Consider the following 14,328-nt stretch of genomic DNA (forward strand, 5'->3'; position numbering starts at 1 on the left):
ACAAAATACGTAGCCGCCATCTTGGATTATAAAATGATCATCGTTTTCGAATTCTGCACTCCCTAAAACCTATAAATCGACATCCGTGACGACGCAAGTTATCTTTATTTTCAGATCTAACAAATTGCTACAGAATACAAAGGACAAAAAAGAAGCGAGGAGGTAATGAAACAAGCAAAAATACAGATGATTCCTCGACGCAATTGGGTGATTCTTAAATTGTGTCCAGATTTTTTTTGTCATAAAAGTTTATATTTTTCACATATTACTAAATCTATGGCAAAAGTTATAATATTGCAATGGATTCCATCGCATGTAGGTATAAGTGGCAATGAGACAGTTGATGCATTAGCAAAACAGGCATGCAGCGATGGCATTGAATTTCACTTGAAACATTATATGGGGGCAATAATGACTGTTTACATTTAGTCAAATTAAAGTGTCGCGAATTGTGGAAGGAATATTTCGACGAGAGATCTAGGGACAAAGGTATTTGGTATAAGACAATACAGCCACAACCCTTTAATTCTCCTTGGATTGATAATAGTGTGTTGTGTAGGCAGGATCTAGTTTTATTATTGAGATTGCGCTCTGGACACATTCCATTGAATAAGTTCGCCTACCTCATGCGTAAAGTGAATTCGGAATTATGCACCTTATGTAATCGCGTCGAGGATGTGTATCATATTTTAATGGAGTGTGTCCGAAATGAGCGACTTAGAAGACAGATATTTCATGACAATGACAGTTCCATTGGGTTATGTAATACCTACCTTTCGAACCCCATGTCTGAGGTTGTTGAAAAGGTACTAAATATTGTTAAGTGCGGTCTGAGGGACAGAAATGTGTGATGTAATTAAACTAGATGTAGCTATTTACTTTCTTTTAACTTTGTTAATTAAGTCTGTTTTTTATGGGGTGACATATTCGTTCAATCGAAAAAGCCCCTTAATAAAGGAAAAAAAAAAAAAAAAAGTTCCGTGACATTTCGACCTTGTAATTTTTTAAGTAAATGTTTTTGTTTATCTATGAGGATCTCACTATGAATGTGTGTGATGAATGAAATAGTAACGCAAAAAAAATATATATTTGTGTCTTATATTCCTGCCGAAGACTTTTATTTTACCTTTTCCTTCTACACAAGTTTGGCCAAGTAATAAGAATTTAGGGCACTCAATTTTATTTTGACTTCTACAACAGTAAAGCTACGAGGCCATGTTTTGGTATCGTTTTCGTATAAATTCGCAGTACCAAATTTAGTTAAGGTATCACATTGACACCATTCCGAAGTAAAAACATATAAACTTATTAAAATACTTTCTTTTAAACTCCGTCAAGAAGAGTTTCAAAAAAACCGGCCAAGTGCGAGTCGGACTCGCGTATTAAGGGTTCCGTACATTAAGTCCGACTCGCGCTTGACTGCACATTTCTAATAGGTTTTCCTGTCATATATAGGTAAAGAACTATTTTGTGTATTCAGACGGACATACATACAGACGCACGAGTGATCCTATAAGGGTTCCGTTTTTTCCTTTTGAGGTACGGAACCCTAAAAAGATTTATTTTTATTTTGTGGAATGGTGTCAATGTGATATCTTAAATGGATTCAGCACCCCAGATTTATACGAAAACGATACCAAACACGGCCTAGCACCTTCACTGATATAGATATATCAAGATAAAATTGAGAGCCCTAAATAAACTTTCAAGAGCGGATATCTCAAAAACTATTCAACATATCGAAAAAATTGACGGAATAAACTTGTAACAAATTAAATTAACTTTCATTTTGTATAAGTGGCCATGTCGCTGAGATGCATAGTTTCCGAGATATAATCGAAAAACGGGAAAATGGGACCTTCAAAGCCCCCTCTCTCCCCCCCGCTCAAGGGCTACGGCCGGGGACTTTTGATATGTTCACCTCCTAACTTGTCAAACCGAGTTACGGAGTCAAAAATTGTGTTCCGAGCATTTCCCTCTACAACTTTTGGAGCATTCGTTGCCTGACCTAAGTAGCTTATTGAATTTCTTTAAAAACTTTTCTGTAAAAGGTTGACGGGTGTTGGGTGTTTATATGGTTTCGGTCGATTATTATCATTTGCATTGCCCATGATGACTTACTAGAATTACGAGTACACGAGACACTAAATAGTAGTTTGACAAACCTTGGTTTTCAAGAGGTATTTTATATTGACATTTGCTGTCACAAATTTGCTGTCAGATTTAGTCGCAAACCGCACGCAAAGTGCACACAAATGTGTCGACACCTTGTTACGGAAAAGTGTAGACACGGCGACGACACTTTGTTTCGAAACAATTCTAGACACATTGTGTGGACTCTGTTACGACACATCTGACATTTAGTTACCACTTTGTGATTCTGCGACTGGAATGGTTATATGGGGGGTAAGTACTCATTTATTTGAGCTATACGATTAGCTACAAATGTGTGAAATTTATAAGCGGGTGAATGAATCCATGTGAGCGTTACAGTGGCGTCTGAAAAAGCGTATACCTTATTTATAGTGCATCGTTTACTTAGGACGTCGCGAACTGAATTTATTAATTTTGCGAGTAACACGGCGGCGCAGAGTTCTAAGCGAGCGAGAGTTTTATTAGGATTGGAAACTTTGGATTTAGCGGTGAGTAATTCTACTGACTGCGCGGTTGAATTTTCATCTGAGTCTACGCGTATATAGATCGCAGCTCCATAGCACTGCTGACTAGCGTCGGCGAATCCTATTAAAGTGATTCTGTTTGTGGATGTGATGCCAATATGGCGCGGTATTTTAATTTGTGATAAGTGCGGAAGTTCCTGGTGGAATTGTTTCCATTTGGAGACAATGAAGTCGGGCACTTCATCATCCCAATCAAGTTGAAGTTTAAAACATTCTTGAATGAGTAGTTTCATGTAAGCTACAACCGGGCTAATTAGACCTAGCGGGTCGAACAAGCGCGCGGTGACAGATAGAATCGAGCGTTTAGTACAAGTCTCTGGAAAATCTATATTTGTTTTGAAATGAAAGTTATCGTCAGTAGGCTGCCACTGCATACCTACGATTTTAGTGCCAGCGTTGGGATCGTCATCAAATTTGGCTACAAATATAATGACCACCAAAAAATACTTTGGTACCCTAAATAAAAAAATCATGCTTACCAAAAAAAATTACTGAACACCAAAAAAATAAGGCCTAAAAATACAAAAGTACCACCACTTTAATTACGACTGCACTTCAAATTGTATTCAAATACCAAATATATTGAATGATCACCAAAAATCATTAATGATCACCAAATCTTGAAGACCAAATTAATGCGATATTTTCACCTAAATAAACCACTATGATTACCAAAAAATTTATACATATTACCAAATAAAGTAAACTGATGCCAAAATTACTAGCCCCTCCCGCTCAACCCCCCGTAGCCCGCACCGCATACCTACCTAACCTAATCTACTTTTCTAGTAGCATTTCGTTATGCTACTAGAAAAGTAAGTTAAACTGCTATCACTTAAGTGGGTTAGGTTAGGTTAGCACTGCGACCCTTACAGAAACGAAATGGTACTAGAAAAGTAGGTTAGGTTAAGTTTCAACTGCTACCCATACAGATACGAAACGCTACTAGAAAAGTGGGTTAGGTTAGGTTTGAACTGCGACCCTCACAGAAAAGAAATGCTACTAGAAAAGTGGGTTAGGTTAGGTTTGAACTGCGACCCATACAGAAACGAAATGCTACTAGAAAAGTGGGTTAGGTTAGGTTTGAACTGCGACCCTTGCAGAAAAGAAATGCTACTAGAAAAGTGGGTTAGGTTAGGTTTGAACTGCGACCCTTACAGAAACAAAATGCTACTAGAAAAGTGGGTTAGGTTAGGTTAGAACTGCGACTGTTACAGAAATAAAATGCTACTAGAAAAAGGTGACGAAGTGGATTAATTAATTTAATAGGATAACGATACATTAAATGATTGCACATTTTAAATTAAAATGTGGTTACAATTAGGGCTTGCAATTCGAATATTCGAATATTCGAATTTGTCGAATATTCGACCTGTTTTGATATTCGAATATTCGGCCGCTCAGGTTTCGAATATTCGAATATTTTTTATTAGTATAAAAAATCTATTTCATCCGCTGTAGTTACAGTTTCTGTGTATTTTCCGGGTATTTACAGTGAATGAGGAACGATAGGTACCCAAATACGAAGGAAATAATATTTTTACTGTATTCCTCTCGATAGACTTTGTGAATACAGTGAAACTTAACTCAATTTGAAAGAAAACGAAACAAAAAGTATGTTATTTTTACGGTGCGTAAGTTTTAAGTTATAAAGGTCATTCTGTTTATTCAGTGCAAGCGTGCGTTAAGCGATTTTTTGAAGACTAAACCTTGCCTGCACTTATCGCAATTCTCAAATTTGATCATACCAAACCTGCCCAAGTAGGTAATCTAACTATGCACCTTTAGCTAACGAATAGTCCACCCAGTAGTCAACTAACTTTTTCCCTTAAATATTCCAATATTATATAATTAAGTCGACCTTTAGGAATAAAAACTTGCCAAAACAAACAAAGTCAATAAAGATTCAAAATACAATGGAATTAGGTACATGCCTTTTTACAGGCCTCTGAGTGACTACAAGTTAATTTAAATCAAAAAATAATTACCTACTAAAAGAAATATCTTACATACCTAGGTGTTTGGATGGTTAAAGTTATATTATTTCACGCAACGACGCATTTATAATAAAAGTTTTATGTAGAAATATTGAATACGTCTTATTTTGGCGTTTTACTTGTTTTTATAAATGTGGGCATCTCATAGTAGGATGATAAAATCTAGTTAATTTCTGCAAAATATCATTAGTTTTAGCAATATGTGAAAAAAGCTTTTGAATAAAACGATAATAAACCGATTTCTCGTTCTTTTTCTTATTTTTTATAATATTCGAATAATTATTCGAATATTCGAATATGTCGTCAGAAAAAGTCGAATATTCGAATACCTGAAAGTTTCGAATATTTGCAAGCCCTAGTTACAATTTTGTGATCATTTACTATTTTTGCGTTTACAATGATTATTTTGGAGCCATTTGCTTTAATAGGATAGCAAGATTTAAAAATTTGGTTATCATTTTACATTAAAATGGAGTTCTAATTTTGGTGGTCATTTACTATTTTTGGGTTTACAATGATTATTTTGGTGTCATTTTCTTTAATAGGATAGCAAGATGTAAAAATTTGGTTATCATTTCACATTAAAATGGGGATTGAAATTTGGTAATCATTGACTATTTTTGGGTTAATAATGATTATTTTGGTGTCATTTCCTTTAAAAGGATAGTAAAATGTAATAAAATTGGTAATCATTTCACATTAAAATGGTGTTATAATTTTGGTGATCATTCATGATTTTAGGGTGGTAAAATAGATTTTTTTGGTATTAAATTTTACTAAATCTGGTGATCAGTTAAATAGCAGCCATCAAATTTGACAGCGAGAGGGCTTTTTAGTGCGGATGGGACGCGCGACATGAGTTGATTATCATTTGAAATCCATTTAACTAAATTGAAACCTCCCGATTTCAACATAGCGGTCATCTCCTTATATATTTTTTCTGCCGTATCTACGTTATCAACGGAGCTAACATAATCGTCGACGTACATATGGTTTTCGGCTTCGTAAGCGGCAAGCGGGTACGAATCGCGGTTATCTGCGGCAAGTTGTCGCACGACACGCAACACGCAATGCTAAATATGGTGAACTGGAAACACCGAAACAGACCCTATTAAATTGATATATTTCAATCGGTGAGTTAGTGTCAAATCTGAATAAAATTCTTTGGAATGAGTGATGATCAGGAGAAAGTTTCACTTGAAAATACATTTTCTCGATATCTGCGGATATTGCGATTGAAAACATGCGGAGATTTAACAGCAATTCGAAAATATTATTCTGTAGGACTGGGCCTACATATAGTAAATCATTAAGGGATTTTCCTGAGGTGGTTTTACAACCAGCGTTCAGTACGATACGCGTCTTTGAAGTTTCTTTGTCTGGACGATAAACGGCTCTATGCGGTATGTAATAAGAATCAGTGGTTTGAAAATCATTTGGAACCTTTGTTAAACAACCTTGATCTATGTAAGTTTGAATAGTTGCGTTATAATCTGACCGTAATCCAGTTGAGTCGAGTTTCTTTTCTAAAGTTAATAAGCGGTGCTTCGCTGCGGAATAAGAGGATCCTAATTCAGTAGGCGACTGTTTGAAAGGAAGAGCAACGGTGTAGGTACCGTCGTCATCGCGCGTGTAAGTTGACTGAAAATGTTTTTCACATGCTTCGTCATCTGGACTAAAATGGGTTTTTTCTGGGACATTTTCAATTTCCCAAAAGCGTTGCGTTAACTGATCGAGACAGAAATCTTCAGTTTGGCAAAAGAAAGTCTTTTCCAAATTATGAGCGTTTAATGAGCGAGTTTCATTTTCGAGCGAATTAGGAAAACATTGCGCCCTTCCTCCGGCGATGTATCCGAGCGTAGTTTCGATACCTACAACCGAGGAGGTCGGCGAGGTCACTTTACCTGGTCCGAGTAACGTGGGGAACAATTCATTACCTATCAGACAATCTATTTCACCCGGTAAGTAATATTCGTCATCGGCCATCGGCAAACCTTGAAGGTGATCTAATTGCGTGGTTTCTAGCTCGGCGCTAGGTAAAATGTCCGTAATCTCATCCATAACGCGGCAGCAAACGGTATAGGAACAGCGTGAGTCGAATCGAGAGTGTATTGTAAGTTGCGTTATTCCAAACGTGCGGTCTTTAATTTTTCCTATGCCATTAATAATAGCGGGTGCGGGAATAATTTTTAAATTTAAGCGTTCACAACAAGCCTTCGTTATGAAATTAGTAGCCGCCCCAGAATCCAAAAATACGCGTAGGCGATGCGTTTCATTGTTATTATAAACGTTAACCGACGCGGTCGGGCATAGAACTAACGTGTCACTGTTTAAATTTCGAGCAGGAATGGTAACTGATAACGCGATGTTGTCGTTATTCACCTGAGCGCTTGTCTGACCGCCGTGCGTGCGAGCGGCACTCGTCGTAGGCGAGCGCGGCTGACGCGGCGGGTGAGACAGAGACGGAATATTCGAGGAGCTAGTGCTTGGGAGCGGCGCTGTGGAAGCGCGCGCGCCAGCTGAGTTGTTGTTATTATTATCATTTGCTGAATCAGCTGATCGCGGGGAATGCGTTGTATTCGAATGGGTTTCGTAGTGTAATAAAGAATGATGTTTCTTATTGCAAATCGAACACCGGTTTGTTGATTTACATGTATTAATATGATGAAAACCTAAACAGTTTATGCAAAATGTGTTGACGAACTATGTCGTTGCGCGTTTGAGTATTTTGTTTTAGGAAATATTCGCATTTGAATAGAGGGTGAGAGAGTTGAGAATTGCACACTTTGCATGATCGCGGTTGAGTGACACTGTCAGAGCTATTAGACTTGCTGGAAGACTTGCGGAACGGTTACTTGGGTACAGAATGTTTTTATTTTATTAATTTGCGGTGCGGTTTTGTTAGTAACCTGAGCGCGAGTATTATTATTATAAGTTTGAGTTTGAGAGCGAGATGGCGTGTGGAGTACTTGGAGTTTACTTTGTTCAGTTAGGAATTTCTTTAAATCACAAAATTTAGGAATTTCTATGTGTCTATGAGCCTGTTCGAACAGGTCGATCATAGTTTTGTCCAATTTGCTTAGGGCAATATGAGTTATCATAAAATCTGATAAGTTATCAATTTTCAAGCGCTGCAATGCTGCTTCAGCGGAACAAAAGTTGTCAAGTATATTATCGACTGACTGTCCAGTCTTTTGTTGTAACATCTGGTCTAGATAGACAGAAGCCTGTACCCTAGTATCATGGTATTTTGCTAGAAGAGCTTGCCATATGATGTCATAGTTTTCAGAGGTAGCGGTTATTCCGGAACAAACATTAAGTGCTTTGCCGGAGAGACATCCTATTAGGTACTGGACCTTTTCAGCATTGGTTAAGCGAGTATTAGTGTGTACTGCGGAAATTTTCATAGAATACTGGCCACTTAGTAGGAGTACCATCAAAACCTATGAGTTGAAGCGGGGGCAACTTAGTGTTAAAGTTATTATTTTTCTTTTGGTCCTCAAGCTCTTGCCTCAGTGTAGTTTCCTTTTGTTTAATGTAACAATATAACTCGTCAAATGTATTTAAAATACTATAACTCGGCTGAGCCTCAGGATTTTCTTTGAGTTGTTCAATCATAAGTTTATCTACTGTTTCCATATAATCTGAACGCGTTTTATCAGCGGATTGAGCCCTAGCTAAGAATTGTGTGCGTGTGACATCGTCGGAAACCTTCAAGCTTAAGTTATAGACCTCTTGAATTATTTGAAACAGAAATTGTTTTTTGTGTTCCAAAAAAGTAATCATAACGTCATCGTCGCTTGAACCATCTTTTGATTTATTGCCTCCCCCCATATTGGTAATAAGTCAATTAATAATATGCGTATGCGTAATTTGCGTGAAGTTATAAAATATTTTGTGCGCGGTGAGTATAAAATGTAAGATGGCGGGTAGGTAGGTAAGTATAAATGGTGCAAGCGGCGAACAAATTTTACAATTGACTACGTGAAATATGCGCGATTTACCAAAAATATGCTTTGAATCTTAAAGAATGAGTGAAATAACTGGTATTTAATGATAACTAGTTGCGAAATAAGATGAAATAAGCGTGATGCGCACCAATTAAAGTATGGTAGCACGTTGAGTGATTTTAACAAATATACGTATAAATTTTATTTTTGAGTGTATGATTACTGTAAATATGTATGAAATAATGAAATATTTATATATATAGGAAGGATCAGGATCGATAAGGACCAACACTTGGAGTGGCAGGGACAAACCTCGATAGCACGTAGACCGCCGACTCCAATTTTGAGTTCGTATTTCGGCACAAACACGACACTTCGATGAGTTCACAAGCACAGGATTACACGTGACGTCACTGATCTTCTTTAAAATACTTTCTACTTGATTTTGAGTTTAATTAGAGGAATGCAAACTTTTTTGGACGCGCCCGCGATGAGATTTTATTTTGCACTGGCGGTTGGAGGTGAGGGGAGCGGGGGGGTTAGGAAAGGATGTTGCCAGGTATGAAATACATAAAAGGTGCGTTCGAGTGGTGTGTATGATAAATTAAGAATAAGCTTTAAAATTAATTATAAAAATGTATGAAATAATCACAATGGCGTAGCCAAATAACGTTAGTTTATTTTTACCTATATGCTTTTCAATGAATTGAAGACCGTTTTTGAGTTCGCTCACTTTTTGCTGATTAGCCTTTTGTTCAGCAATTGTTAACATATTAGAAATGGCCTGTTACACCATCGATGAATTTTTCGATAAAGTGTCATCGATCCACACACAAAATGTAAATATGTAAATTGTAAAGTCCATTTTTGCAGTAAGTATTTTAGTGTGGAATTTATTATTGGCATTTTTTGTCGCTGTGAAATATTGTTAATATAAAACTATTATTTATTGCATTTTTCTGATGGCTACATTGTATGTACTTTGATTTTTAATTTATAATTAATGAATTATGATTGACATATGTATTCTTGACGTGTAATTAATTATCTTTATCAATAAAAATATGAATAATATGAATATGAATATTTTTGTTATTTATGTCTATAGCTTGAGGATTCCATGGTACCAAACCACATTTTCTGAACCCGTTTCTGAATATAGAGGGCTTCAAAGTTTTGTCCAGTACTTTTTTTAATAAAGGAGCAAATTGTATTTTTCTTAAAATAGGATGGTCGTTATTTTCTAAACGCCACTCACGAACAGCTTCTCTCCAATTTCCTTTAAGCGACCGAAATACGGCTACATCCATAGGCTGGATTAAATGAGTTGCGTTCGGGTGCAGTGCAACTAGAATAATACCATTTTCTGAGCAAAATTTGCTTGTATGCAAAGTAAGGTGAGAAGAATGCCCATCGATAAACATAATCACAGGTTTCTCAATTTTTTTTGTCTTCTAGCCATGGGTTAAAAACGTTACTCATGAATTCAAAAAATGTTTCCCCAGTCATCCATCCATTTTCAGATCTACCGATCCCCCAGTTATTAGGTACACTCAAAGATAATTCTCTTCGAATTCTCTCGTATTTGAACACAATCATAGGAGGAGGCGTATCACCGGCAGCATTACCAGTAAGTAGTACTGTAAGACATTCTTTCTCATCCGGATTTACTTTTTGGTATACAGTTTTGTCACCTTTGGGAGCAAGAACTTTGCTGCCTTTTGGATTTAAGAAGAAAGCAGTTTCGTCACAATTGAATACCCTTTCGGGTTTATTGAGAATATGAGCTTGATCAATGGATTCTAAATATGTAAAAACTTCTTGAAACCAAGTATCCAACCGCTCTCTAGTTACCGATGCCCTTGTTTCAGTCAGATTTTGAGCGACTCTCGTGCTAATTTCGGGATGTCTCTTTTTAAAACCTTCACACCAGTGTCTTCCAGGGCGATTATCCTTAAAAGGAGTTTTTATACATAACTCCGTAACAAGTTGTTTCACACAATTTTGAAGCTGGTTCATTGTAACGGGAAATCCAGCTTTGGACAATGAAATTATCCATTTAACAAGGGTAGATTCTTGCTCTGTCGACAAATAACTCTTAGGCCCCATACGATAGTCAATAGGATTTTTGCCTTTCACTTTGTACAATAAAGTGATACGGGGAATCCCGTATTTATTAGCTGCTGTAGAAACAGACATCCCCCTCGACACTTCGTCTAACGCTTTTAATACGTCATCTTGACTATATTTAAAAGATCTTGGAGGCATCTTTTCTTTGAAAAAAACCTGTAACCAATGTATGACACTAGTTATGACCCAATGAATGACACCTTAATACGTAACTGTCATTCACCCCACCTCCATAGTAAAACAGTGTATGACACTCATGTCAGATACTACTCAAATGATCGACAAATAATTGATTTTCACAGAGTATATTAAATGTATGTCGTACTTCCTTACAATACGGTCAATATTAAAATTCATAAAATAGTAATTTGTGCGGGTGAATGACATAGGTGTCATACACTACTAAACGCTAAAAGTTTGTTCCAGTGTATGACATGACTTCAAAATACTAACGTAAGTAAAATAATCTACTTTGAATATACAATATCAATCGTTTGATTTATTATTGTTGGCAGCAACGAAGAAATGCCACTGACTGCAGCTTCCGGTGGCGGTATGGCGCGCAAGCGGTGGTTCCGGTCGACAGAGGGCGCCACTCCGTTGAATAAAACCGGTCTGCTCGACGGTGCACGCCTTCTTGCGGGGTTGGCACTCGACACGAGAACATCGTCCACACTCTACTAGAATTGCGATTATATCACTTGATTTTAAAGTATACCTAATAAATTGTAAATTAATATTGTACAATAAAATAACTTTATACCTTGGGGTTCTTGGTTTCATTAAGTTATATACCGGCAGTTTTCATCAGAAGTGTTTATCCACGCGTCATGGGGAAGCATAAGAAGAAAAGTCGTAAACATAAACGCGCTCGATCAGTCAGTAGTTCTAGTACCGTCAGAAGTTCTGACAGTGAGAGTGCCCGAACCCCGTCACCTCTGCCTCCACAACGCAAGAAGAGCAGGAAACTAGATCGGTCAAGTAAGCCTTTACGCATAAATGGACCCGAAACTGTAAGTCACAACAATACGCCTACTTTGTACAACATTATACCCGAGTTTGACCCTCTGAAAGATGACATTAATGCATGGCTTAGAGTGATTCAATCTTACGCAAGTACATTCTCTTGGTCTGACGAGATCACCCGCTATCAGGCTTTGAATAAACTTAAGGGCTCAGCTAAAGTGTGGTATGACTCGTTGTTACGCACTGATCACCAATGGCCGTCATGGAAATGGTCTGATTGGCATAATAGGTTATCTGTTAGCTTTCAAATTCAAAGGAACATGTTTGAACTTTTGAAGGAGATAATAGAACGAAAACCAGCCGAAAATCAATCTCTGTATGAATTCTATTTCGATCAGAAATGTAAAATTGACCGGTTACGTTTAAACTTTTCGGATCAAGACGTCATTTCAATAGTTCTCGGAAATATAGGCGACGGAAATATAGAATCCAATACATTTAATTCGTGTGATCAGTTCGCAAGTTATTTGCATAGTCGGACATACAAAGCAAAAAAACAAACAAGCGTTTCACTTCCAAAGGCAAATCACGTTCAGTCACCGGTTGTTAACACTTCTAGTAATGCAAGCGTAGCTACAACGACAAGTCGAGCGGTTGCGTCGGGTTCTGTCGGTTCCGTTTCAAACGAGAATAATTCACAGGCTCGTAAAACAATTAAATGTTTCTTATGCGGCGGAAATCATAAGCGAATGCATTGTGACATAAAGTGTGAGTTTTGCGGGATAAGAGGACATATTGAATCTACATGTAATCGAAAGAAAAATGTTAAAACGGAACAGAAGTCTGAAAAACCCGAGGTGAAATTTGTGTCATCTTCAAATTCTCGAAACAAGTTCGTGAAGAAGGTAGTTCTAAACAATGTTTTGGTTCACGATGCATTCATAGATCCGGGAAGTAGCTGTTCGATTATATCACAATCATTAGTAACGAAACATTGTTTACAGACAGCCGAGTTGCCCTCGCCAGTGACTTTGAACGGGTATAAAGAACATTCGTCAAAAATTGTTACCACTGTTTTGAAGGCAAATTTAAAACTTGACTCGGTCGAAGTAAACAATGTGGAGTTTTACATAATGGATGATCTGGTAGGTTGTGACATTTTGATTGGACGGAATGTGACGGAACGGCCCGACTTGATGTACTCTCGGATAGGTGAAGTTTTAAAGTTTGATTATGTTAAAACGTTAAATGAATTTTGCAATAGTATTGGTGAGACTGAACTTGATGCCAATTCGAACCATGCAGAATTAATGACATTGTTTCGAAAATATAGTGATTGTATAGCTAGGAATGTGAAGGAATTAGGCAAAGCCAATAATCATGAAATGGTTATCAATGTAACAGATCCGCGTCCAATTCAATGTAGACCTTTTAGATCCTCCCCATCTGATAGGCAGGTTATTCGGGATATGGTCGATGAGTTATTAGCTAACGATATAGTGCGACATAGTGATTCTCCATAAGCGAGTCCCGCGCTGTTAGTAAATAAGAAAAATGGAGAAAAGCGACTTTGCATAGATTATCGCGCTTTAAACAAGGTCACAGTGAAAAACAAATATCCTATGCCCCGGATTGAAGATTTAGTGGATAGGTTACAAAGAAATGAGTGTTTTACCAGTCTCGATTTAAAAAGTGGATACTACCAGATATTAATGAGTTCAGAATCAATACCTAAAACTGCTTTTATTACGGAAGATGGTCACTATGAATTTCTAAGGCTCCCGTTCGGTTTGGTCAATGGTCCGTCCTGCTTTCAGGAAATGATGAATAAGGTGTTAGGAAATTTGAGATTTGGGAATGTGATTGTTTACCTGGACGATGTATATTTAGTTACCAAAACAGTCGAAGAGAATCTCAAATTACTTGAGGAAGTTCTAGAGATTTTCCGTAAAAATGGATTAACGCTTAATTTAAAAAAATGCCATTTTTTAAAAACACAAATTGAGTTTCTGGGTTACAAAATTAAGCCAAACGTAGTTATGCCTAGTGATGCCAAATTAGAAGCGGTGAAATGCTTTCCAACACCCAAAAATATTCACCAACTTCGCTCATGTTTGGGATTAACAAGCTATTTCCGAAAATTTATTAAGAATTTTGCAATGATATCGTCACCTTTGACGAGGTTGCTGAAAAAGATTCTGTTTGGGTGTGGGAAAACATTCATGAACAAGCATTTCTCACTTTAAAAGAGAAATTGATCTCTGGCAATGTTCTGTCCATTTTTGATCCGTCAAAAGAGAAAATTTTGTATACGGATGCTAGCCGAGAGGGTGTAGCTGGCATTCTTATGCAAGTGACTGATGAAGGCGAAAAACCCATCCATTATTATAGTAGGCAAACTTCAGAGGATGAAAAACGTTATCATTCTTTTGAACTTGAACTGCTTGCGATTATTTCGTCATTACAAAAGTTTAGGCTTTACTTACTGGATTCTCCATTTAAAATTATAACGGACTGCAATGCTGTGCGATATGCGCTAACAAAAAAAGAAATAATTCCTCGTATCGCACGATGGGTATTGCTAACACAAGAATTTGCTTTTGAAAT

General features: G+C 37.1%; 1 protein-coding gene across 1 annotated transcript; it reads left to right on the top strand.

Moving 5' to 3' along the window:
- The first annotated feature begins 11,497 nt into the window (after positions 1-11,497).
- On the top strand, positions 11,498-13,884 carry LOC134805918 (uncharacterized). The gene has a single exon (XM_063779110.1). It carries the CDS (start codon positions 11,586-11,588, stop codon positions 13,242-13,244), a length of 1,659 nt encoding a protein of 552 aa, XP_063635180.1. The 5' UTR covers positions 11,498-11,585; the 3' UTR covers positions 13,245-13,884.
- Positions 13,885-14,328: the final 444 nt, after the last annotated feature.

This window comes from Cydia splendana, unplaced genomic scaffold (genome assembly GCF_910591565.1).
Source record: "Cydia splendana unplaced genomic scaffold, ilCydSple1.2 scaffold_80_ctg1, whole genome shotgun sequence".
Lineage (NCBI taxonomy): Eukaryota > Metazoa > Arthropoda > Insecta > Lepidoptera > Tortricidae > Cydia > Cydia splendana.

Excerpts from the sequence above, each read along its gene's own strand:
- LOC134805918 (XM_063779110.1), top strand. The coding sequence starts at position 11,586 with ATGGGGAAGCATAAGAAGAAAAGTCGTAAACATAAACGCGCTCGATCA.